At 46.1% G+C, this 26681-nt stretch overlaps 1 protein-coding gene across 2 annotated transcripts in view; it reads right to left on the minus strand.

The window, feature by feature from the left end:
• The window catches only part of GNAO1 (G protein subunit alpha o1), a 175074-nt gene that overhangs the window by 44677 nt on the left and 103716 nt on the right, over positions 1 to 26681 (minus strand). For both annotated transcript variants that reach the window (XM_081015876.1, XM_081015875.1), the window contains exon 4: positions 4478 to 4638. In XM_081015876.1, coding sequence (XP_080872002.1) covers positions 4478 to 4638 — 161 coding nt within the window. The remainder of the gene's footprint in view (positions 1 to 4477; positions 4639 to 26681) is intronic.

Genomic DNA, 26681 nt, shown 5'->3' on the forward strand with positions numbered 1-26681 from the left:
TGAGAACCCCTGAACCAGATCATTTGCATATATATCCTTGTATAGCGCCAATGTGGCTTAGTGGCTAGTGTTGGACTAGGACCCTGGAAGACCAGGGCTCCAATCCCCACTTGGCCATGTAGCTCACTGAGTGACCTCTGGGTCAGCCACTGCCTCTCAGTCCAGCCTACCTCACAGGGGTGTTGTGGGGATTACATGAGGAGGTTGGGGGAAACCGTATGCGCCACCTTGAGCTCCCTGAGGGAAAAGGTGGGATTGAAATGCAGTAAATAAAATACAGTGGTACCTCAGGTTACATACGCTTCAGGTTACTTACACTTCAGGTTACAGACTCCGCTAACCCAGAAATAGTGCTTCAGGTTAAGAACTTTGCTTCAGGATGAGAACAGAAATCGTGCTCTGGCGGCGCGGCGGCAACAGGAGGCCCCATTAGCTAAAGTGGTGTTTCAGGTTAAGAACAGTTTCAGGTTAAGTACGGACCTCCGGAACAAAGTAAGTACTTAACCCGAGGTACCACTGTATGCCATTTTGTACATGTGACTTGGCTGGAAAACTGCATTTCAACATTTAGAGAAGTGTGAATTTCAATGGATGATTCGCCTTTAAATGCACACTGAACTGAATTTATCCCAGCTCCAGTCCTTATCCAGCCTTCCCTGTGCTTTTGCTCTCCATTTTAGTTGACTTTTCCCCCATTTTTATTTTTTACAGTTCCCATCTTCCTTTGCCTAGCAGGAACAAACTCCCCTAGCAACCAACTATCTGAAAATGGCATTTGTTTCCTTTATGGCAGACTTGCGCTTGTTAGCTGGTCTCTGCTGAATAAAATGCTTTAATGGGCCTCTGTGAATGAGAGCCAGAGAGAGGGAAGGAGCAAAGAGGGGCAAGGACAACAGCCTCATTGGGCATTCCCAGGTTGTAAAGGGAAAAAGAGAATATGCTTGTCCAGCAGGACTGGCACAGCCAACGCTTCTGTAAATGCCGCTTTGGAGCGCTGAGGACTGCATACAAATGATGGGGTCTCAGAGGCTTGAAGATGGAAGGATCAGGGATGATATGTCTGCATGAGTGGAGGAAGGGAGGTCAGAATGCCAGGCTCATCTGCAAGTGTTGAATTGCGAGCAAGGAGGGCCCTACGGCATCGCTCTGTATGTAGGGTTGCCGTACTTCAAAAAGCAAAATTCCTGACACCTGCAAAGTTGTTGAGCTTTATTTAGGAAGCTCCCAAAATTGTTGAGCTTTTTAAAGGAAACCACCAAAATTGTTGAGCTTCCGGCTGCTTTTTCCATCCCATTGCCATATATCCAGGTTTTCCCTGACATTTTGCCACTTTGGCAGAATTTATGACTTTGGCAAAATTCAACCCTGGCACAATTTTTACACCTGAAAACAAGGAATTTTCCTGATGTATGGCAAGACTCTGTATGTAGTTCAACAACATCTGGACGGCCACAGGCTTCCCACTTGGGCAGATTCCTGCCTGTCTCAATGATTCCCAAAACAGGAACAGGGACCCCTTTTCAGCCATACTTGGCAACCTTCTGAGGGTGGCCCTCTGACATGGGCCAGAAATGAGTTGGCCAGGGGCAAAAGCATGGAAAACCAAGAATGTGAACTGTACCTTTGCGCTATAGGTTAGTTTCTAGACACACTCGCCCACCTCTCGCTATCCACCATCCATGATCCAAGTAGGATCAGAGTTCAAAATCACATTAAGACAGCACAAAAAAAAATTCCCTCAAAGCAGGGTACAGTGCAACACTGCTGGTGAGGGGGAAAGAGCCTGGAGGTTTGCATTTGGGCCTTGTGTTCCCCATGCTTCTCCCAAAATTGGCAGCCCCAAATCCTCCCCAAAGAAAACAGAGAATAGTTTGCAAAGGAAGGGCGGGTAGCCATGTTCACTGCAGAGCTTACGTGAGTGCAGATGGAGACAACTTTAACAAATAAGGTAGGCTTTATGTGTATTGATTATCCATTCAGTCTCTGGCACAGGAAGGTGCATGTGCTCTTATGGGGAGTGTCTGTGGCCAGGGATGATAAATAGAGATGGCTGTCCATGAATGCATCTTCTTCCAGATGCTGCCAATGCACAAAAACATATGTGTATGTTCTCTCACTATCTATAGCATCTCTGATCTAAGTAGGAGGAAGGCAGTCAAAGGACTTACCCATCCTACCGATCTTAAATGGACTCACTCATTCTGACCTCCCCCTGCCAAAGACCCTTGAAGTTGGAAGTCACTGTCTTGATATACCTCAGGGAGGCGGCCTTCAAGGTATCTGGACCACACACCTGGCTGGACTTTGAGATGCCCCTTCTCACAGCATCCCAGATCTCTGAGATGTGGCATGTGGTGCAGACCTACATTCAGTGAAGGGTCAGAATTGGAGCAAACTCATAAATTTGTGAATTTGGCAAGGGCTGGAAATAACAACAAGTAGCTTCCTTGTGAGGTCAGCCTGGTGATGGCTCACTGTGGGGTGGGCCAGAAATTCCCTACCATTGGTGAAAGGAATTGCATTTCTTTTTAAATTAAGCTTTTTCTAAATTGCCATCTATGCATACAAATTTGCATATGCAAAAGTTGTGCAAATCTGTGTCTGCTTTTTGTTGATTCCCTTCCCCCCCGTTTTTTGGTGATGTGTACAAGGGGGCAACCTACCTTTGGCAGCCTTCCCTTCCATGAACTATTGCAGCCCCTTTTAAAGGTTGCTGAATATTTACTTATTTAATTTCTATGCTGCCCTTCATCCGAGGATCACAGGACGGTTTACAATATAAAATCACAAAAATACACACCATAGTAACAAACAAAGACAAAACACCCCAGTTTAAAAGATTGTTTAGTTTGCCCAAAACTTGGGAGAAGAGAAATGTTTTTGCCAGTTGCCTAAAAATATGTAATGAAGGTGCCAGGCGAGCCTCCCTGGGGAGAGCATTGCACAAGCAGGGAATAATGCATTGCGCTGAGCATTCCTGCAGGATTTCAAAAAGGGGTCTTTCCTGGCCCAATGCAGAGAGGTAAGGGATTGAACCTGGGACCTTCTGCATGCAAAGCACTTGCTCTGCCTCCTAACAAAGCATTCCCTTCTCCTAACAAAGCGCTTAACAAATCCAATCATTTGCTGTTGTGCCTCCGCCGCTTCCTGTAGGTGACGTATCGCATCACTGGCCAAACTCCTGAATCTTTCCTCCCCTTTTTTCATGTACAGCTGTGCCAAATTATGATTACTGATACCTAAATGCACAGGATCTCACACTTTACTCTGTGGCACTTTCACAAAGTTACATCTGATGGAGTTGCAGTTGCCAGCAAAAGCGCACGCCAGCGCTGCTCAGCAAAATAGTGGATAAAATTAATTTTTTAGACACCACGCTGGTTGCTACTTCCAATGTGCAAAAGCATCTTTGCCAAGTGAGAGCTTGAAGTCTGAAACGAGTTCCCATCTCGTATGCCATGAGGCATCGTACTCTTCCCAGCAGGGCCAGCCTAGGGCGTTCTGCAGCTGGAGGCAGAACAGAAACTGCCACCCTCCCACCTCCTCCTCCTCCTTTTCCCGAGGCAACTGGAGCACCCTGGAGAAGCCCTGGCATGCTAAAGCAGTGGGGTAGAAAAAGGGAGTCTGGAGAGGAGCAAGGAACAGTGATGGGGGTCCAGAAAAGAAGAGAAGGCAGTGAGTGGGGTACTCCTGCACTCCCTGGGTCTGCTGCCCCAACCAGCTGTTCCCAGGCTGCCACCTCAAAGAACTGCCTCACCGAGTCTCCTGGCAGTGCTTATTTTTTTTTTTTTTTAGAAAAAAGATGTTGGTACTCATCATGAAGTTGTTTCACTAACTGCCACACTTTGGGGGGGAGGCAGTGCTGTGTACCCTTGAGTACCTCTAGGAAAAAAGCACTGCCTCCTGGGCAGGTAGCCCTGCCTCCAAGCCACTTATGGGTAAGATGATAAGGGACATCACTAGTCCATCTAGACAGGTATGGTCCACACAGGCCAGCTGAGATTGTTGGGCAGAAGTTACCAGCAATGGCCCATGAGTTGGGGTGGTGATGGTGTGGCAGTCCTGTGCTCACCAAGATGGGGATGGGACAAGGCAGTGGCAAAGTTGGAGGAACTCCGGGTTGGCTATGGTGGCCCCGCAGGTATGTGTGTACCTGCCAGACCCCCACCACAGCCAACTCAGAGCTCTCCTGACCTCACCACAGGCATGTGCCTGCAGAGCCACCACTAACCCGGAGCTCTCCTGAACTTATCACTGTTCCGCCCCACCCTATTGCTGACCCAGTGAACGGCAGCACTTTTGCCACTGGGAAGGCACTGCTGCTGCTCTGCCCCTTCATGGGCCACTGCTGGAAGTTGCTGCTTCCAACAGTCCTGCTGTTTCGAACTCTTTAAATGAAAAGGCCTTAAAATGGGTGCAAAGCTTGTGGAAAGCTATCGCCTCTCCTTGAGACCTATGGGACCTATGGGATACTCACTACTGAGCAGAGTCGTTGAGCTGATATTCTCGGGACCGGTTGAAGCATTCTTGGAGGCCAGAATCTGCCCAAAGTCTCATCATTGCTGAAAGGAGTTCTGGAGAGAAGGGCTCTGTGTCCTCCATCCGACTGACAACGTCACAAACCATCTTTGCATCAGCCTGGAGAGAAAGAGAGAAGAAGCGGGACATGTCACATTTGCACAGTGTTGAAGAATCCACAGGAAGGAAGCATGCAAAAGGCGGAAAAACATTCAATTTCTCCAACCATTCCTTTTTCCTACAAAACTCATTTGTTTTAGTTTCATGTAGTTAGAAAGGCACTCATTATCTGAAGAATTACCACCAGCTTTTGTCACTCCCGTTCATTTCCCACTGATACTCATGTGAGTCTCTGGTGACCCACCAATTGTGAATTTGGAAGCAAGTACAGAATTTCACACCTGTTGTTTTGCATTAGAAATGAAGTTTCTAGTCCTTAAGGATATAAAAATAGGCACAGAAGGGTGTGTGAGCAATGCCTTGTGAGATTTTAAAATGGCCTGGGGAGTCTAGAGAGAACTTCTGAGGTTTTAGCGTAGCATCCGTGCCCTGCATAACTCTGTGCCCTTCTACCCAAGCCCAACAGATGTGTGATACATTGGACCAAGTAAGGAAATACATGCAAATTTGCTGACGTTTCACAATTGATCATAGAATCATAGAATCATAGAATTGGAAGAGACCACAAGGGCCATCAAGTCCAACCCCCTGCCAAGCAGGAAACACCATGATGATGATGATGGTGCCAACTGCAGCCCAAATAAGGTTGTTCCCTTAATGCGGACAGCATTATCAATGAGCATATGTTGCTTCACCTCTGCCAGGAGAACAAAGGAGGAATTGATAGCACCTGTCGTATGCATACTTAAACTCTGGAATAATAATACTATAACAACCAATCACCCTTTACTGAGCACTCATCCTGATTTGCTTGCAAAAAGTTTGCAGGGAGATTAGTCAATGTAGCAAGCATTATTCCCCACTCCCCACTGTGTTTCCCCACCACTTTCCTTATTGCAAGAAGTCTGATTTTGCAGGGCAAGCAGGTTTGCGGTGCAAGAGCTCCAAACAACTATAATGGTGCAAACTAAATTTGCATGTATGCGATTGAATCTTACCCCCAAATAGCAACAGTCTGGAAGTTCTCTACATGAACTTTTCATATCTATCAGATATCTGGTTGCTAATATACATAATCAGAATATTCATTCTCTCTCTCTCTCTCTCTCTCTCTCTCTCTCCTCCCCCCATCTTCCTTCTTCTGTTTTCTACCTTTGAAGCATGACTGCAGCTTTTCCTTTTCTGGCAAGACCTTCACACAGTGCTGTAGCTCTGCTGAGGAAGCTGTTTGCTAGAATGCATCAATTTGTTTTCTTCAAACTGCAGAAACACACTGCTGGAAGGGGCAGGTGCTTGTTCGCCAGCAATGGGTTGGGTGCACATGCCTCTCAAGCCAAGCAATGACACGGTGTAATTTATTGCGGCGCTACTATAATTTGGGGGAACTGCATGCCAAGGAAAATACGATGGCAATTGATGACAATGATCCTGTGGTCAGGAGTTGGCAATGTAAGGCCCCACAGCCTGTGTCTTGCTTGCCAAAGCTTTCCCCATACAATGACTTAAAAGGAGGATGAGCCATTGCAGAGCAGCAATGCAGGTCTGGGGAGAGCCTGGTTGAGCCAGATAGGCTGCCTACCTATACTCTAGTCCGGTGATTCCCAAACTCTCCCTGCCCCAGATCACTTGCTGAGGGTTGAGGAGGTCTGCTTAATGATTTTTCTGTTTGTTGTAACAATTGTAATGAGCTGCGCTAGATGCTGTACAGCTTTTCAAAACAATGTCGTTTTTAAAACAGAATTTTAACTTGTAAGCAAAAGAGATATACACAATAAATTAACTTCTTATTTTTTTTAAAAAAGAGCCTTACAAAACAACTTTGCAGCCAGGAAGAGAACTGTATGGCTTTTAACTGGATGAAGATTCAACTCATGGGTAGGCAAACTAAGGCCCAGGGGCCGGATCCAGCCCAATCGCCTTCTCAATCCAGCCTGTGGACGGTCCGGGAATCAGCATGTTTTTACATGAGTAGAATGTGTCTTTTTATTTAAAATGCACCTCTGGGTTATTTGTGGGGCCTGCCTGGTGTTTTTACATGAGTAGAATGTGTGCTTTTATTTAAAATGCATCTCTGGGTTATTTGTGGGGCATAGGAATTCGTTCATTCCCCCCCAAAAAACATATAGACTGGCTCCCCACAAGGTCCGAGGGACAGTGAACTGGTCCCCTGCTGAAAACGTTTGCTGACCCCTGATTCAACTCCTTCATTATAGGCTCCCCTTAACTTTGCTGGCAATCTTCTCCACTCCTCCTATCAGTTCCTCTTTAACTTCTGGACAGACACTCCCCCCCCCCCACAACACGCACACACACACACACTAACCCCCCACACGCTAATTAAGATTAAGCACGCTTAGTAGCCATGGAATGCCCAGTGTCAGTCGGAAAAGAGAACTGGAAAACGGAGAGTTGACATGCAAACAGAAAGGGAACTGCGTGGAGGAGCACGTAGCTGGCTGGCTGGAAACCAGGAGCACTCTTGTTAGGAAGTGAGGATACACTGCAACATTTTGTCACAGGTCACGCTTGAATGCTAGCAGGTCTCTATAAGCAAAATAGTATCACAGAACTGTAGAGTTCGAAGGGACTCCAAGGGCCATTTAGCCCAACTCCTTGCAATGCAGGAATCACAACTAAAGAATTCCTGACAGGTGGCCATCTACTTGAAAATCTCCAAGGAAGGAGAGTCCACCACCTTCTGAGGGAGTTTCTTTCACTGTCAAAGTGAAAACCTCTTCTTAATGTCCTTTATTGTAATTTGAATCCTCTGGTTTGGGTCCTACCCTCTGGAGCAGCAGAAAACAAGCTTGCTCCATCCCCCATGTGACAATCCTTTAGATATTTGAAGATGGCTATCATATCACCTCTCAGTCTCTCCTTCTTCAGTCTAAACATACCCAACTTCCTCAGCTGTTCCTCATAAGGCTTGGTTTCCAGACCCTCTGTCATCTTAGTTGTCCTCCTTGTCAATACCCTTAAATTGTGGTGCCCAGAATTGGACACAGTATTCTAGGTGGGGTCTGACCAATGCAGAATAGAGCAGTACTGCAGGCAGTGACAATTTTGTGATGCACAAGCCCACCCTGCCCCCGTTCCACCCTTGTTCTGCCCTTTTCCAGGTCCAAAAGGACCCACACGCTGGCGGTTGTGCATCAATTGGACATGTGCAAAATGGTCCACAGCTATATTACTTCCCTTGATCTGGGCACTAAACTTCTGTTGATGCAGCCTAGAATACAATTAGCTTTTTTGTGGCTGCATCATGTTGTTGACTCATGTTAACAATGCTGTCTGCAGCCTTGGTGTACCTCAAGGAGTCCTTCACTTGTAATAGTCTGCCACACATGTTTATGCTGCCCCCATGTAGGCAGTCTGGGGCATCAGTCAGCAGGTTGTTGGCTGTTCTTTCTACAGTTGCTAAAAGTTCTGGGCTTCAGACTGAAGTGTTCAAGGAAGACGGTTGGGAAGAGTGAGAGGAGAAGGCATCTCACAGCCGGCAAAAATGTGCGATGAGTTGCTTTGGGAGGGGCTGATATGCAAGCTTGTGGTCCTGGAGGCAATCTGGCTGTCAGGATATCAGTTCTTTAAGAACCAACATGTCCTTAAGGACTTGTCCTCAATCCTTCAACTTGCGCACGTGCTTAAACAAGTGCTGTGCCAAAATCCATCCTCCTGTTTCTCAAACTTTTCCTCCCCTTGCATTTTTCTGTCTCGTTCTCAAAATGTCGGTGGGGTTTCAAGCTTATCTTATCGATGTGAGGTGGCCAAGACTGATGCACATTTTCTTTCTTTCCAGCAAAAAATGACTCCAGGCCTCTGCAGCCTGCCCACCCACGCTTCCTGATCTGAAAAAAGTCCCAGGAGAGGACTTACCCCAATGCTGCCTTCTCCTGGGCTTTAACTGAAGTACAGATAGCCAGGAAGAAGCAATGTAATGTGGAAAGCTGGGGAGACGGTTGTGCAAAGGAAAGGAAAGACACTCACAAGCCCCCTTGGCCACCTTGACATTCAAGCAAATGCAGCAGAAACCCCAAACTCTGTTCCAGAGAATGTCACTGTTTTTTCCTTTGATAATTTTCAAGTGTGATTTCTTTTTGGAATTAATTGATGAAGAGTGGGTTAAAAAAAATAAATTGGGAAATTTCCCTCTGGTGCAGCACTCACTTTGACGACATTGGACTTAATGACTAAATGCATGTCTATATCAATTTGCATTAAAAAAATACTTTCTCTAAATAGCTCCAGTGAGGTACACGAATACTTCACAGTTGTGTGCGTGATATTCTTCCTTCAAATAGTGCATTTTACAACCTCTGAATGTTAATTCCTTCTTTCTCTTGCCATCGTTGTTTCTGTGTTAGTCTTGCTGCAGTTAAGGATGGCTGTCAAACATCGCATCTCCCCCCCCCCCCCGGGAGCAGCGTGCTTTTTGACGCTGCCATTTCACCCGCTCGGAAGCCAGTCACGTGGGCCTATTTTACCCATACATGTGCACCAGTGGATCTCTTGGCAGACGGGAGATGGATGTGTGACGCGGTTCTGTCGAAAAGCATGGCACTTGCAATGCTGTGAGGAGACATGAACGTTCCCTCCTGGTGGTGCTATTACCATAGTAGAGGCTCATTCATGCACGCAAGTCATTATTTGGTAATGCTGCCATCGTATGCAGAGAGGAACCTGCCCCAAGTGTATAGTAATCGGGCACAGAGAAACCAAACATTGTGCGTCTTCACAGGCCCTTAGCTAAGGCCATTGGGGGCACTTTTGCTGCTTTCAAAAGCTTTCCCTCCCACAGCTATATTTTAGAATGTGCCCAGCACTTTAAAATTAGGTCAGGAATGAGAGGTTGGCTGATCCAAGTAAGTCCTTCCATGGGAGGAGGCGGTTTTTGCCGATTCCTCCTCCCTCCTTGCTCTACTGCCCACTTGGTTCTGGGCGCTCCCCCATCCCTAAAGAGCAGGTTTTTCTGGTGTGGCAAAGGGAACAAGCAGCTGAGACTTAAGGGCACTCCATTCTGTGAGCAGAATTTCACATATGGATCTTTGGGTCCGTCCCAGGCTCACAGGGAACCGGTGCACAGTTTGAGGGCACTCTCGCATCCCACATTCTCATTGGAGGCAAACGTGTTTGAAACCATTTTGTTTAAGCAAGCCTAACCAGACATGTCTTTTAAAGCCCATTGTTGATTTTAATTATCTTTTGAATACTTTTAAATACCTATCTTTAACATACTTTTATTGATAGTTTTAATGCTCTATTGTTGCTGTTTTTAAGCCGTTTACATGTGCGTAGCCAGGATTTGTGAGTTTTTTTGGGGGGGGCAGGCATTATGTTGGGGTGGGGCAGAAGTGAGTTATCTGTGATACAATCGGTCAGTTAGTTAAGTATTTCTAACAGGGAGAAATTGAAGCAAGCAGGGCGCAAGAAAAAATTCAATGGCACATTCCAGTCAGGCAAAAACATATGGGCGGCATATAGAGGGGCCTGGGGGCCACATTTGGCCCCGAGGTCTGAGGCCTAAATTGTTGCTGTTTAAATCATGGTGCATTGATAACCGTCCAAGGTGTTGCAACAGGTTTATGCTCCTGTTTATGCCATGTCCTTCCTATCTTGTTCCATGAGAAATGGTATTTTCTCTCCACTTTCTGCTATGTGGACAGAGCTTGCTTATCTTAGGAAAAGGCACCTTATTCAAGGAATGCCAATTGTCACAGATCTGATTTATGATGCAAGGGAAGAGGAAGGACATCAATGGACAGTGATGATATAGCAGAAACAAAATCTAAATAGGGATGCAGGACAGGAACACATCTCTAGTGACGCTGAGATCCTCAGCTTGGGACAGATGCTGAGCTAATGTGTCAAGACAGAGGAGTTATTTTGGAACCCACCAGATCAGCAGAAATGGCACCTCCCATCCACTCATTTAAAAAAAATAAAAAACCCACATGATGGTTTTCACTTTTATCTCCTTTCCAGTGGAAGTCCTTATGAAGGAACTATTAAAAGTCAATGGAAAGGAGATGGTGACATAAATTTGTCCTTGGCACATTTCCTCAGAACAGAGGTCACCAATTGCCCCAAAGAGAATTCCTAAGCTCCTGAGCTTCTTCCCCCTGTTACTGCCCCTTTGATCCCTTGAAGAGTACCTCAAACCATAGAATCACAGAATTGTAGAGTTTGTAGGGACCCCAAGGATCATGTAGTGCAACTGCCTTCTATCCAGGAATTTCAACTAGATTGCACATGACAGATGACCATCCAACCTCTGCTTAAAAACCTCCAAGGAAGCAGAGTCCATCACCTCTTGTGGAAGTCTGTTACACTGTTGAGCAGCTCTTACTGTCAGAAAGTTCTTCCTGATGTTTAGTCAGAAACTCCTTGCTTCCTCCCATTGGTTCAAGTTCTGCCCTCCTGAGCAGAAGAAAACAAGCTTGCTCCATCCTCCATGCGACAGCCCTTTAGATATTTGAAGATGGCTATCATTATCTCCTCTCATCTCCTCTTTACCGAGCTAAACATACCGAATTCCACCAACTGTTCCTCATAAGGCTTGGTTTCCAGGCCTTCTATCATCTTGGTTGCCCTCCTCTGCACACAGTCCAGCTTGTCAATATCCTTCTTATATGGTGGTGCTCAGAACTGGATACAGCACTCCAGGTGTGGTCTGACCAAGGCAGAATAGAGAGAGTGGGACTGTTACTTTCCTTGACTGGGACACCAGACTTCTGTTGACTCATGCTGAGCTTGTAGTCTACCAAGACCCCTAGATCCTTTTCACATGTCCTACAGACATGCCAGGTGTCTCCCATCTTATATTTGTGTAGCTTCCTGCTTAAGTGCAGAACCTTGTGCTTGTCCCCATAGAAATTCATTTTGTAAGATTTGGCCCAGTTCTCTGATCTGTTATGGTCATCTTGAATCCCGATTCTGTCTTCTGCGGCATTGGCTACCCCTTCAGGTTTAGTGTCATCTGCAAATTTAATGAGCAGCCCCTCAATATCTTCATCCAAGGTGTTTATAGAGATGTTGAACAAGAACAGGCTCAGGACAGAACCCTGCGGCATCCAACTTGTCACTTTTTTCCAGGTCGATGAGGATCCATTAGTGAGCACTTTTGGGGTTTGGTCAGTTTACCAGTTACAAATCCACTTAACAGTTGCCCCTTGCAGTCCACATTTTACCAGCTTCTCTGCAATATCATGGGGGACTTGGTCCAAAGTCTTACTGAAACTGATACACTATATCTATGACATCCCCCTAACACACCAAGCAAGAGAGAGATTTGTCTGACATGACTTGTTTATGAGAACCCCAAGCTGGGTCTCAGTAATTATAGCATTGTTTTCTAAGTGCTCACGGACCAAAGGACCTTAGCTAAAGGAGCACATTCCATTCCATTTCTTTATTTCAATATTACTAGAAGACACTTTTCACAAAAATACAGTGGTATACAAAATTACAGTGCCTTCGATAAAAGCTTCAATGAAAGCTGGTTGGTGGTGGAAAACATGTTTCAAAGATCTGCCGGAATCTATTGGATCCAACTTTTACCCAAGACCCCTTGGAAAAGTGACATTTGCACGCACATACATTCTCTCTCTCTCTCTCTCTCTCTGTGCCGAGGGAAGTTAGAAGGGGGAGAGAAGTGACGGAGGCACTCACACAAAAATCCAAATATGCCTGTGGAACTAAAAAAGGTTGCCAACTCCCACCTTAGCCGATTGGATTGAAAAAGGCAGAAGGGTTCCTCCCCTGAAAACTTGCTTCCTTTAAAACTGAACAAGTTTGAAAAGGAAAGAAAAAAATAACAGCCACACGCATGCACCAAAGGATCTCCACACAACGCAGCCACCCACTGAAAGGGCACTGAGCCCAGGCCTCCACGATATGCATTCGTTAGCTGATTTAACAAGCAATTAACAGTCCAGGCAGAGATGATGCCCCTTCCTTTTCGAGCTCTCCAGGACATGTCTCAAACTGTGAGTGACCTTAACATCTCTCCCCCTCCCCTCTGGGCCCAGCAGGTAAGATTTTGAAATGCGACCTGGCTGGGTCCCCCCCCCTTCTCTTTCCAGGCCAGCCTTCCACTCTCCACCTCCCTCCCCAGCCAGCCCTCCGAGGCAGTGGGATTCAAACCTCCTGCCAGGCTATGCCATCTGTACCGAAGTGCACAATTAAATAAGACAAAACAGGGAAGGGGGGGGGGGAAATCCACCACCCCTCTGCATCCTAGCAGTTTCCATCCCACTGGGGTTTTGTTTAATGAATACCACGGTGGTATTTCAGACAGGAGAGAGCTAAAAATATATAAGTGGGCACTCAAGGGATGGCTGGACCAGGGCGGAGGGGAGGGGGAGAGAAAAGGCAGCTTGTTGAAAGGTGCCACAATTATTCCTTTTCCCACCCTGGCTGTTTTCCCATTTTCTTTCTTTTCTTTAAAAAAACCACTCTGTTTTTCAGCTGCTACAGTCTCAGGGTTCTCTGAGGCTTATAACTATAGAGCAGTGCTATTTATTTTTTATTTTTTTAAATGATATTTATTGAGAATTTTAAAATTACAAAAAAACAAAGAGAAAAAGAAGGAAAAAACAAGGAAAAAACAAATAGCAATTAAACAATACAAATCGATAAAAGTCAAAGTCAAAAAACAAAAACAAAACACATAACACATCAAAATCAAAAAGCAAAAATAAACCAAAAAAATTTAAAAACAGATCCAGTATTCCCAAATCCTTAACTGTCATTACCTTATTTCATCGACCTCCTCACACCTCCCTTTTTTGTATTCTAGTTGTTAATTATCACAGAAAAACCTTTCCATTTTTCATAATATTCTGTCATTAAATTACCTTAATCTATTTTAACCTTATCTTACTATAAAAAACCCTAAAACTTAAAACTTAAATCTTATTTATACCAATTTCTCATAACCATAGCATATTCTTACATAATTCTTTTTAACATTTCTGCTAAAGCCAAATAATTTCATTCCAACATTTTTCTAATACTCATTAATTTTACAAAGCTTTCCTAAATAATTTTTTTTAAAACTTTCTTCCAATCTTCATCCAACGTCTCTTCCTCCTGGTCTCGGGTTTTGTCAGTCCTTTCTATCCCATCCATCTAGTTCATTAACCTGGTAACCTTATGTCCGAGGCCCTTAAGTCTCTTCCATGTCCCTTCCGCAGATCTTCTTCATATTTATACCTGTACTTTACTTTGTCTTCTGCTCCTTTCACTCGTGGAGACTCCAGCTTGGCAATATTTTTGTCCCTTCTCGACAGATCAGCCCCTTTTCCATAGTCAACACTGAACTCCATGTGGTATTTAAAAGCATGTTTCAAGGTCCCTCCAAAGTTGAGGACCCCCACAACTCCAAACTCCTCCCGGCCCAAAGCCAGACTTGAAAAGTCGAAACATCCCTGCATAGGGGGGTCTATCCAGCCCCCCATCTCCAAGCCAAGCAAGACTCTAGCTCTCCAAATCTGGCTTTTTCCAGGTTCATTCGTCAGATCCAACAACTCATGTTCCTGCTGGGCCACAGTTCCTTCCATCTCTGCCTCCCGAAGTCCAGCCACAACCTCCTCCCTCATCTGATCTGTCAGAGCACACTCCTGGATTAATTCCTGAGTGGGTTCTATATAGATACCCACTACCTGTCCAAAATTTCCGATCGCAACAGTCATCAAATCCGTCTTCTCATGTAACTGTTCCAATAGAGCACTTGTCTTGCAGAAAGCAAGCACCAGAGCCTCCGAGTACATTCTTGTGCAAGGTCAGAGTCTGATCCCACGATCTTAATCTATTGCAGCTGCAAAGCTCCTCAGTTCAGATTTAATAACAGTTTCACAAGCTCCCTCTAGGGGAAAAGCTTCTATTTGTATCCATCTCTCTCTCTTTTTTTTAAAAACAGATCTAACAACAAAGTTTCCTTTTTCAGATATTTTGTCAATATTTTGTTCCTTTTAGATGCGAAGGGGAACAATGGAATCACTATGTTTCTCTTCTTTTAACCATCTGTCAAAAACGTTTGTCTATAGTCAATGAACTTCCCGAGGACGTCTGTCCTGACACCCCGCTCCCAGGTTCAAGACGGTGGAAAATTGCTTTTCTTTACACTCTCTTGTGCAGGTTTAAACAGTCCAGAAAAAATCCCCCCTCTTCTCCTGCTTCCAAGGGGGGGGGGGGTTTCAGTAATTTTAGATGATGAAAATTGACCCTTTACAGACGATTTTCTAAACTCTAGCTTGCCGTGTCTTTGCTTTAATCTATCTACAAAAAGCGGAGGGCGGACTTCCTGTTTAGACCTTCCCGCTTCAGCGCCAAATTAAAAGAAATTTCTTAATCCAATTTTCCGTTCTACTCACGGGTCATTGTTTAGAGTCCAATTGTCCACAGGAAAAAGTCAGCGCTCTCTGGCAACAGCAATGTGGCTTCACTCCGTGAAAGAAGCAGTCGATTCAAAGCACCGCTCCTTCACCCCACGTCGCTTTGGATCCCCGAAACCGGGTCTCCCCGCGAGTAGGGGGTGCGCAAAAGGTGCCAGCCGAATCCCACGTCCACAGGCTTCTCCCGCCTGTGGTTTTTAATGGGTCTCTGCCTCGCCGTGGCGGTTCAGACCCTTTTTTCCACGGAGCGGATTCCTCCCGATCGGAGGAAATCTGCCATTGCCAGAGGCGCCAACCGGGAAGTCTCTGTGCTATTTATTTATCATGGTGAATTACTGCTGGGCAGGCATGCACTAAGTGTAAGGAATGGGGGGTGGAGTCCTTGCCCCAGTTCTTGTTCCCCTGTGAGCAAGAAAAGAGAAAGAGAAGGATTGGGGCCAGTGGCACTGGTAGGCATCCAAGAGGCAGTGTGGGGCAGCGGTGAGAGTGTCATACTAGGACCTGGGAGACCAGGGTTCAAACCTCTACTCAGTGATGGAGCTCATGGGGGGCCTTGGGCCAGCCACCAATTTGCACCCTAACCTACTTCAAAGGGTTGTTGTATGGGTAAGATGGAGGAGTACGAGAGCCATACATACCACCTTGGGCTTCTTGGAGGAAAGATGGGCTAAAGATGCAGAAATAAATAAATAAATAAATAAATGGCTCCCAGCAATGCTAACTGTTGGTCCAGCCCTCCCTCAGTCCCTTGGCTTATCTTGCAGTGGCTGAAAGGCAGTCTGCCATCTTGAATTTCCCACAAATCCTCCTGGAGTGAACGCTACAGGGCAAGGAACTTGGTGGGCCTGTTGGCTATGGTTTTCCCTGTCACCTGGAGCCACGGTGTCCCCAAAAGAATAATTGAAGGGGCTTGTTTTCTTTATGGTCTAGAGTGGCCAGGTGAAAAAGAAGACAGGGCTCCTGAAACTTTAATTGTTTGGTGAGTGTGGAGAGAGTGAGAGCTTTTAAAGGTACAGGAGCCCTGCCAGTATCTGTAGCTTGTCACAAAGCTATTAAAGGTGCAGGAGTCCTGTCTTCTTTTCACCTGAAGCATTGCAACTATTCACATGGTCTTGATTCTGACCAGCAACTTGTGAAATGGCTAAAATGGGTGGGAATACTTTTGGTATGTGGAATAAAGCTTCTAGGACCAAAAAAAGGCGACATTTTAAATCTGAGGAGTTTTAAAATCTGGCATCAAGGTAAGCATTGCCCTCTCACACCCAGTCAGGGTGGTCAAATGGGGAGGGCTATATCTAACCCTTTCCCTCCATGCTATTTTGCTGATCAAGTTTGACCCCTACTCTCCCTCCATAGTTGCTGTGATTCTCTACAGGGGAAATCTAGGAACATAAAGGAAAACGCCTCCATCTCTCAACATAGCAGTTAAATGTTATATATATATTTATATCTGGAGGGTTTTTTTTCCAGCCAGAGCTCACCAGAGCTCAGCTCCAGCACCTCTCAGGTGGGTGCCATTGCCATTCTCAGAGAACAAGGAAGAAATTCACGGTGAGTTCTGGCAACACTTTTTCTAGAAAAATAGCACCATATATATGCACGGTGTGTATTTATTGTGAGTTAACACAAGGTAAAGAAAGGAGGACATGAGCATTCTGTAACGACAGGGGCTCCTTCCCATGGGCAGTCCATTGCAGCCTACAGATGATGTTCCCAGATCTCCCATGCGCTGACAATTCTGCTACATTAATTACAGCGTGAATATTTGTCCCCACCTTCCAGCGCTGAGCTCTGAACAGGCAACTAATTACTGGGTCCTTAGCACGGCGCGGCTTCCCAGCATGAAGGGAGCACCCTACAAATCATCCAATGCGAGCTGTATTTAACTACAGATGTGTGTCCGATTGTATTTTTAAAAAAGAGTAGACCACACCACCCATATCTTCTCTAAATTTGCATTTTCTCATCTTACTGCCTCTGTCACACTCTATGCCCATCAGATCTGATCCCCTTTCAGCTGCTCTTTTTCAGTGGCTAAAACAACTTCTTCCTTCCTTCCTGACCATGAGTAGTGATGTCTCGCAGGTTACCAAATTTGGACGAGTTCTGCAGCCTGCTAGCCAGCTCCATTTGCATGGCTGGTGGAACATCTGCCTTTAATGCCAGTGCATGCAATCATCCCCCCCCCCCCGATAGATCACTGCCAGGTGACATTTTTCCATCATTAATTTGCGGACCATTTAACATGGGTACTATTTTGGATTTTGGTTTGAGAGTGGAGATATTCTCCACAGAGGTTAAAAGCCCATCCTTGGACATGTTCTTGATAAGATACACTGCTCTGAGTAATTAATAATGATAACAGGACTTATTTAAAGCTTTGCAACCGTGCTCAGCCTGGCCTCCGAACCTTTGGAGTTGCCACTGTTTATAGCTGCTGCTAGAGATTAATTGGCTACATGGAAGCAATCAGGGTGAAGGTTTTTTGTTTGGTTTTTGTTTTAAAAAACAAAATTCAACTTCCTAACTCCACTCTGCCCGGTAATTTGAGCACTGCTTTAAGTTTCCATGGTGCTTCACAGATATTGCTGCTGTGCTCCTTATAACAATTTTAATAATACAAGTTTGTATTATTATCTCCAGGCTGGCCCAGGACATTTTGCTGCCTGAGGCAAAACCCCTGGTGCCATGCTCCACCACTACTTCCTGTCCTCACAGCCACCAACTGCCCACCGCTTGCCACTGCCAGGTGGTCGTTTCTGCTGGATGCCTGCTGCTGCTTCCTGCTCCTCAGCAACTGTGCCATGCCCCTGCCGCGGCGTCCTCCACAGCTATGCTCCGCCCCACCCAGCATGCTGGTGCTTCTCTGGGCCACCTCCAAGCAGCGATGGAGGAGGCATGGCAAAGAGTGAGCCATAGTGGTGGGGTGCAGCTGCAGTGGTGGGCACGGCTGAGGCAGGGGCACAGCTGCAGTGGCAGAAGAGCAGGAGGAGGCAGCGAGCAACTGACAGTATTGGGAGCCAGAGAGTGTGTGCCCAGAGGGGGCGAGTGGAGGGCACCCAGTGGTGGTGCACAGAGGGTGCGCAATGGTGGTGCCACCCTCAGGAACCTGCTGCCCTGAGGCATTCTTCACCTCATGGCTGGGCCAGCTCTGATTATCCACCATATTGTAGGGATGAAACTGGGAAAGAGAGTAGGTTCTTTAGGTTCATCTAGCCAAACACCCTTTCCTAGCTTGGTGCTGGGTGGCTGGAGGGCCAGATAAATTTGGTTCAGTTGGAACTTTAGTTCTCAGTAGTGGCACCCGCCCTGTGGAACGCCATCCCACCAGATGTCAAAGAGAAAAATAACTACCAAACTTTTAGAAGACATCTGAAGGCAGCCTTGTTTAGGGAAGCTTTTAATGTTTAATAGGTTATTGTATTTTAGTGTTCTGTTCGAAGCCGCCCAGAGTGGCTGGGGAAACCCAGCCAGATGGGCGGGGTATAAATAAATTATTATTATTATTATTATTATTATTATTATTATTATTATTATTATTTCAAAGCTCCCTAGTTTGCACTTTCTGAAACATTATGCTAACCAAAACACAGCTATCCTTTGAAATTCACACTGCTCTGAATTCTGTGATGCAGGTCTCCAGTGAAAGAATGTGTACGAAAATGCATATATTAGTATATAAAAATGTATATACTAGAGAAAATAATGTATAAAATATATCAAGAAAAATTCCCAGCAAAAAAATGTGTGTATTAAGAGCACTTTACCCTAAAATGGTTGAGGAATTCTGTTCAGGATTATTGATTTTATTTTTTAAAAGGCAAACTGATGCAGATATGTGGAGAACTGAACTTAAGACTGAAGAAATGAGGAACTGAAGTAGATAGATTCGTCCACCCCTAGCTGGGGCTGATGGGAGTTGTAGTCTAGAAAATCTGGAGGGCACCCGGTTGGGGAAGTTCATGGCAGAGACCAGATTTGAGCCGGGGGCTTCCTGTTTCACAGCTCAGCCTCTTCTACAGAACACTAGGGGTTTTTCTCTCTTTATACCTCACAATAACTATAAGGAGATTGTCAACAAAGGTCAGTGCTCCATAAAGGGGAAAAAAAAATTCCTTGTATGATATAATAAAGGGAAATGGAAAAAGGAGAAGTAATTCAAATTAATAAAAGAAAGTGAAACTGAATTAACACTATCATGATATTGTTTGCTTCAATATACTAGTCTTTTTAAATTGCCTAACCCGTTGCCATTATTTAAAAAACTCATAAAAACAAAATATCAGACAACAAGTTGCTTTGAGAACAGACACCTGTGGACACAATCAATTATGTTTAGTCATTCTGTTGGTGCCTCAGCCAGAACAATAAAAGGCTGTAACTGTTTTCATCATTCTAGAATCATGAGCTTTGGAAACGCACTCAGAGAGAAGTGGGATGATCAGGGTTCAGCTGAACACAGGAAGGATCCCCCTGGGTCCTTCTGCTCAAGGTGGGAAGGGCAGGGGCTGAGCCAAAGCATTGGGGTGTGTGTGTGTGTGTCAGTGTGCATGACTCTGCTCCTCCCAACAAGGTGGGGTTTAGACAACACCACATGGCTAGAACTCAAGTCTTGTTGCAGGAGAACCTTCTGCCAGTCTCAGCACAATCTCAAGGAGAGTCCAGTTTCCCCCTTCCCAAGGGTGGGGTTCTCTTTGAGCCTTTCTTTCCAGAATAATTAAAAAAATAGTGAGCCAGTGGGTGCTTTTGTGGATCCCTGGTAGCAGAACACATCAAACAGCAGGTTTGTATGCCAGTGATGTTGGCCAGTGTATATGGTTTAAGATATAACTGATCCTGTAGGCTGATGGAGTACAATCCCCAGTTTCAATCCCCAGCAGCATCACCAGGTAAGGCTGGGAATGTCCCCTACCTGAAACCCTGGAGAAGCACAGCCAATAGGTGTGTAGACAATACTGAGTTAGATGGACCAATGCTTCAGACATCTTGTGAAGGCTTATCTTTTGGTCAACAAGACTGGGCGCCATTTTGTGTGTTTGAGTCCTTGATATTCTGTGTAACCTGCTTTTATACTGCTGTTCTGTTGTTGTAGGTTGAGTTTTTGCTTTGATGTTGTGATATATTGTTTGCTCGTACACAGCACACACACACACACACACACACACACACACGTGTAGTTCATAAATGATTTTGAATGAAATAAAAGGTCTGACTCAATATAATGCAGCTTTCTATGTTCAAGGTACATAATAAGCCAAGGCAGAAAAGGTATTTTTTTTTTTTTTCTGGGGAAGGGGCAAAGCTCAGTGCTAGAATATCTGCTTTGCATGCAGAAGGTCCCAGGTTTCAATCCCTAGCTGCTGCCAGTCAGTGTGGACTCCCGTATTCCCTTGAGCTTTCCTGAACTGGACACTGCTCTTACCTTAGCTGAGCTTACACATAATAGCACCCTCCCCCTGCTCTCTTTCTGAGATATTATTCTTAGAAGTTGCAATTTCCTTGCAGACATTCTGCCGAGCAATGTGCCGCAGAGGAGAAGGAAGGGAGGAAGGTGCTGGTGACGGAAGGAGTGCGGTCAGGGATGGCAGGCTCCTCCCCTCCATCTCCCTTGGTTACTGTTCCATTAGCAGCGAGCCTGATGGATCTTTGTCTGGTTAATAAAAATAACATAAAAAAGAGAAAGTACTCAGGACTGAGCGCAGTGATCCCAGAGCTTCCAACCATCTAAAGGGCTTTGTTACCAAGGCAACGCCTTGTCTCCTAGCTGCAAAAGGCCACGAGAATGAAGGCAGCTGATGGAAAATGAATAGGGTGATGGCAAGACAACAACAACATCAGAAAAGGAAAATCTGCCAAGTAGAGTGCGAGGGGGTGGGGGAAGGGAGGGGCGCTTTTTGGGGGGTGGGGGGTATGGACAAAAATAAAACCCTGCCAAGGTTAGTTAATGAAGAGCTCAGCAAGGCCTCAGTACCAGAGCTGCTGAAAAGTGTCGATGATGAAGGAGGAAGGGAATGGAGAACAGCAAAAAACAACTCCTGGTTTGTTAAAGGGCAGTACAATGGTACCTCAGGTTACAGACGCTTCAGGTTACAGACACTTCAGGTTACAGACTCTGCTAACCCAGAAATAGTACCTCGGGTTAAGAACTTTGCTTCAGGATGAGAACAGAAATTGTGCGACGGCAGAGCGGTGGCAGCAGGAGGCCCCATTAGCTAAAGTGATACCTCAGGTTAAGAACAGTTTCAGGTTAAGAACGGACCTCTGGAACGAATTAAGTTCTTAACCCAAGGTACCACTGTATTCAGAAGGGCAAAGTAAAGCTCAAAGATGGATGCTGTTTCCCAATATTCTAATTACATGGCTTTTATTGAGGTAGTTCCACCTGATTCCTCCAGTCCATGAGCTGGGATTCAGAGAGGGCACCAGCAGAAACAGGAGAGGACAACACAGGCAGCCACAGCTTCACTCACAGTATTAGTTCTCACTGCACAATGGTGCAGTAGAGTGCAGGACATTTTTTATAGTAGGAGCAATTCTGTCGTCTGCCGGAGCAGCAAGGTACTATAATTGTTCTGAAAAGTGACCAAAGGGATAACGAAGCTTTCAAGTTTGTTTGTGACATTCTGGCATCAGTGAAGTCAGAGAATATGGAGAGTAACAAACAAACATAGACTGGATTCTTCTTTCCTTTCCTTTGATGAGGTTCCTCCTTCACGCTAGCAATCTAAATGGTAACACTTTTTTGCAATACAGTTTGCATTCCTAATTAAAACCCAAAGGTGGTGTTTCAGCTGACTAAAGATCTTTTGCTAAAGGTCAATACGTAAAGCTCAGAAGTCAGCACTGTGGAGTTCAATAAAGCTCACGCCCAAGAAAATCCGCATAGAATTGCAGTTCTGCTGCTAAACTGTGTATTCTTGCTATGTACTATCGCTCTTTGATTCCTGGGTGTGTATCAAAACATAAACACATTAGAGCCTGTGTTTTTTAAACTCTCCCTTGGGCTTGCCTATGTGGGCTGTTATGATGAGGTCCCGCACTTCAAAATTCACCACTACACTGCTGCCAAAGAATCAAGCCACTTTTCAAACCAGACAAGAGACTTGACTCTTTGGCCATAGGAACCTGAAATGAACTGGCCCATCAAGACTCCATATTCCCTGTTCCTGAACCTCAAACTGCCTGCAAAGATGTAGCAATGACCCTGACACAGAAATCTGGCCTTGCGTGGAACATTCCCTCACTCCCCAAAGGCCAATTTAGGTGATGATGCCTTCAGTACTCTGTCTGATGTTAAGCCCTTTCCCATTTCCCAAGTCATCTGCTGTACAATACCCCTCTTGCACTCGATCAGATGGAGCCGACAGGGGTACTGGCTCACCTTGTGAGATGGAACACTTCCTGCCTGCTCCCTATGGGGCTGGAGACTGCACACGAGAGCCAACCCACTGGCTTCCACTGCAGCTGATTTACTGTGATTACAGAGGCAATTGCAGATTGGGTTTCCCACCAACATCTTCTCTATCTGCCCACAAGGGAGGGCAGGGTGGTTGACGACTCCTCTTCCCTTGCAGACAGGAGCTTAGAATGGGGATGGTGGGAGTGCTAATCTGATGGGAGCTGTAGTCCAAAGCATCCAGAGAGAGACAAGTTGGTGAAGGCTGGTTTAAAGCTTCAGGGGTGAGAACCAGCAGCTTGGAATTCTGATAGTGCCTCTTACATGCCTGGATGGAGGATGGAGAGGGGTATGTGAGTAAGAGTTAAAACTAGCCTCCCGTATAAAGGTGAAATAGGCACCCAGTGTTCCGGCCACTTTTGCCTCTGGCCCCGCCCACCAGGGGCATGTGGCCCCCCCAGAAAAGAATGTGGTCCTTCAGCCAAAAAGGCCTTCCCACCCCTACTCTCCATCAGTAATCACTGCCCAGTGACTGTCTTCTTTCCCCGACAGCTCGAACCGGCTTGGAAAGCTGTGTGCTGCCCCTCCTGTTTGCTAGAAAGTCCCAGAGACCAGTAATGGGGCCATTGAGAGGGCAGAGACATGTCCCCATGTTCCCGCCAACATCACACTTGTCTCCATTCAGGGCTTCCAGATGGAAAGCTCCATCTCTGCCAAGTGGCAGTGTCTCTTGCCAGAAAGCAAAAAGCACCACAGAAATAAAAGGAAACCGCAGGAACGGAACTGTTGCCCCAAGCTGGCATTGCAGCTCCCAGGATGGAGGCAGGCTTCTCCTTGAGCCCTCGGGCAGAAAAATAGCGCAGTTCAATCTGGGGCGGCCACGTTCCCCACTTTACAGGGCTGGCTGGCCCACCTCCAGTTGAAAGAACTGGAAGAAGGGAGAACAGGAAGGGCTTTGAAGTGAAGAACATGAGACGAGCTCAGCTGCTGGATTAGGCCAAAGGCCCATCTGGTCCAGCCTCCTGTTTTCACAGTGGCCAATCAGATGCCCCAAGCAGGACTGGAGCAAAACCACACCCACCCATTTCTGATCCACAGCAACCCCTTCACAATGGAGGCGTAACATAGCCATTGTTACAGTCATCCGTAAGAACCAACTCCTAGGGGCTGAAGTCCCTTTGCCCACCCCCCAATAAAATATTTGAGGGGGCCAGGCCCCTCCCCCAGCTTATGGGCATTGCCATTCAAATGAACCACATCTTGTGATTGATCATGCGGGTTGGGGCTCACCTGCCACCCCATATTTTATTCAAGTTGACACCTCTGCACCCTTTGATAGCCTCCTCCCTTTGAATCTGTCTAATGCTCGGTCAGAACCACTGAAGGTGGTGGCCATCACTGTCTCTTATGGGATCAAGTAGCCATAGTTTAGCTACAGCTGTCCATGGTTACTCGCCACAATGGCTATGTTCCAACTCCACTGGCAGAGGCAATAATGCTTCTGAATACCAGTTGCTGGGGACCTGCTGTGCTCAGGTCCTGTTGCAGGCTTCCCAGAGGCATTTGGCTGGGCACTGTGAGAATGGATTGCTGGACTAAATTGGGCCCAGCAGGCTGGTGTGTGCAGTGTCACTGGATTGGCTGTGCCCATGCTGTACCAATCTCCCCACATGTTTTGGGTTACTGGCAGCAACCTCCGCGCTGGGTTGCCAGGTAAGCAACACCACACCAGCCTCCTCTGCCAGCCACTCCTGAATCCAAGGCCACTCCAAGGCCACTCCTGAATCCTGCTCCTGCCAACCTAGCAGTTCGAAAACACATCAAAGTGCAAGTAGATAAAAAGGTACCGCTCCGGTGGGAAGGTAAACGGCGTTTCCGTGCACTGCTCTGGTTCTCCAGAAGTGGCTTAGTCATGCTGGCCACAAGACCCGGAAGCTGTACGCTGGATCCCTTGGCCAATAAAGCGAGATGAGCACCGCAACCCCAGAGTTGGTCACGACTGGACCTAATGGTCAGGGGTCCCTTTACCTTTACCTTTAAGACAGGCCTTTGGTTTGATCCCGCAGGGCTCGGACAGCTGCATATTGCAGGGGGCTGGAATAGATGATCGTCAGGCGCCTCTGTAAACTCCTGCGAATGATTTCTCTTGCTGTGATCACATGAATGGGCTATTTTTGGAGTAGTTATTTTGTAAGCAAGCCCTGAAAAGCAGCACCTGCCTCAGTTCTTAGAAATGCAAACCTTTCAGTATTGCTGAAGTCCACCTGCACTTTTAGGCCTCAAAACAGTTCTCTCTCGTTCTGCCCAGTGGATGGCTTGGACCAGAAGAGCCAACGCTAGTTTACATCGGGCCTCAGAATCCAACCCACTTTCAGAGTTGCATCCCGATGCAATTTCTCCCCCATCTCTTACTTGATGGCAGCGGCATCAAATATTTACAGCCTAAAACAACTAATCTCTTTTTGCTGCAGCCACATTTTCAGGAGAGCTGGGAATTGCGCAAGTTATTTGCCACCTACAGAATTTGGAGCTTAATGAAAATAGCTAAAGTGTTCCCATCCAACGCCCCAGCCCCCTGCCAGTTGTTTTCTTTTAAAACCAACAAACCATTGCAGGCTTAGCATGACTGGAAGGCCGATACAGAACAGGCCCAGCCGAGCTGCTGCCAGCTTTGATCACTAGGCAATACTGCCATGCATCTAGGTGAGGGCTGCCCTTGGGCCTGGTCTGGGAGCTCCAGCTGATGCAGAATGCGGCGGGAGTTACAGTGTGGTGTGCTTAATGCCAAGGTTGCAGATTCAATCCTTGTATGGGACAGCTGCATATTCCTGCATGGCAGGGGGTTGGACGTGATGACCCTGAGGGTCCCTTCCAGCTCTATGATTCTATGTGGAATAAAGTGGAACTGTTACTTTGCATGACTTGGGAACTATGGACTTAATAGGTTATTCTAATGGTGTTGTTCCTTTGTCATCCCACCTTTTCAGAAAAGAAAAGAAAGGAAAACAACACTCCGTGAGCAGCTTGAGGCCACCCTGATTTTTGAATTTATTTTTAAAGAAAACTATTTCCATTACATAGGGACGCGGGTGGCGCTGTGGGTTAAACCACAGAACCTAGGACTTGCCGATCGGAAGGTCGGCGGTTCGAATCCCCGTGACGGAGTGAGCTAATGTTGCTCAGTCCCTGCTCCTGCCAACCTAGCAGTTTGAAAGCACGTCAAAGTGCAAGTTGATAAATAGGTACCGCTCCAGTGGGAAGGTAAACGGCGTTTCCGTGCACTGCTCTGGTTCGCCAGAAGCGGCTTAGTCATGCTGGCCACATGACCCGGAAGCTGTACGCCGGCTCCCTCGGCCAATAAAGCAAGATGAGCGCCGCAACCCCAGAGTCGGTCACGACTGGACCTAATGGTCAGGGGTCCCTTTACCTTTACCTTTATTTCCACTACATATTTTATTGTAAAGGAATGCATCGTGTGCTTTGAAAACAGATTTCCTCCCTAAGATTTGCGTTTTTCATTGACTGCATTTCCTGCCTCAAGTGTGCCTCAAGTGCCTCATGACGATGAGGTGAATTGGTTTGTGTGCGCATGTGTGCGTGCGCGAGAGCATGAGTGAGGAGGGGAGGGGGAGAGAGACAGAATTCGTAAAATATTTCCGTGGCACTAAGAAATGATATTTCCTTCTCTGTTCACATTGTTCACTTGTTAAGGCGATGGCTTCCATGCTGTTGTGCCATACAAATTTAATCACAACTGGATGCCTGTGTTGTACATAAATATGAATATGTTTTCATCTGAGAGAGATCCATTAGTGGAGAAGATGAGTCCTTAAATGATTTGAAGTGCTCAAAGCATCTTGGGTAATAAAGGGTTTTGGTTTTTTTTAATGGCTCAAGGAAGAGAGATACACGCATAATTTGTGTCACCTTGATTATGCTGCTTAGCTAATGTCTTGAGAGTAAACGGTAGACTAAACCCCAACAGGGGATGAAGACATATCCTAGTGGGCCTCTCTCTCGCTCATGCTCTGCTACAGCCTCTGCCAACTAGGGACGGTTGAATCGGCCAATCTTCATTTTTCTCCATTTCTCATTTTTCCAATCTTAGGTTCAATTCTCAACATTGACAAATCAGTTTGCATTTTTTTAAAAGCCTCATGAAAATTCATCCGCCCTTAGGGTGATTCCCCCCCAATACAAAATTTCGCAAAGCAATTTCCTTGATACAATGCATTTTGTACATTATTTTCTCTAGG

Source organism: Podarcis pityusensis (assembly GCF_964106645.2).
Source record: "Podarcis pityusensis genome assembly, chromosome: 8".
Lineage (NCBI taxonomy): Eukaryota > Metazoa > Chordata > Lepidosauria > Squamata > Lacertidae > Podarcis > Podarcis pityusensis.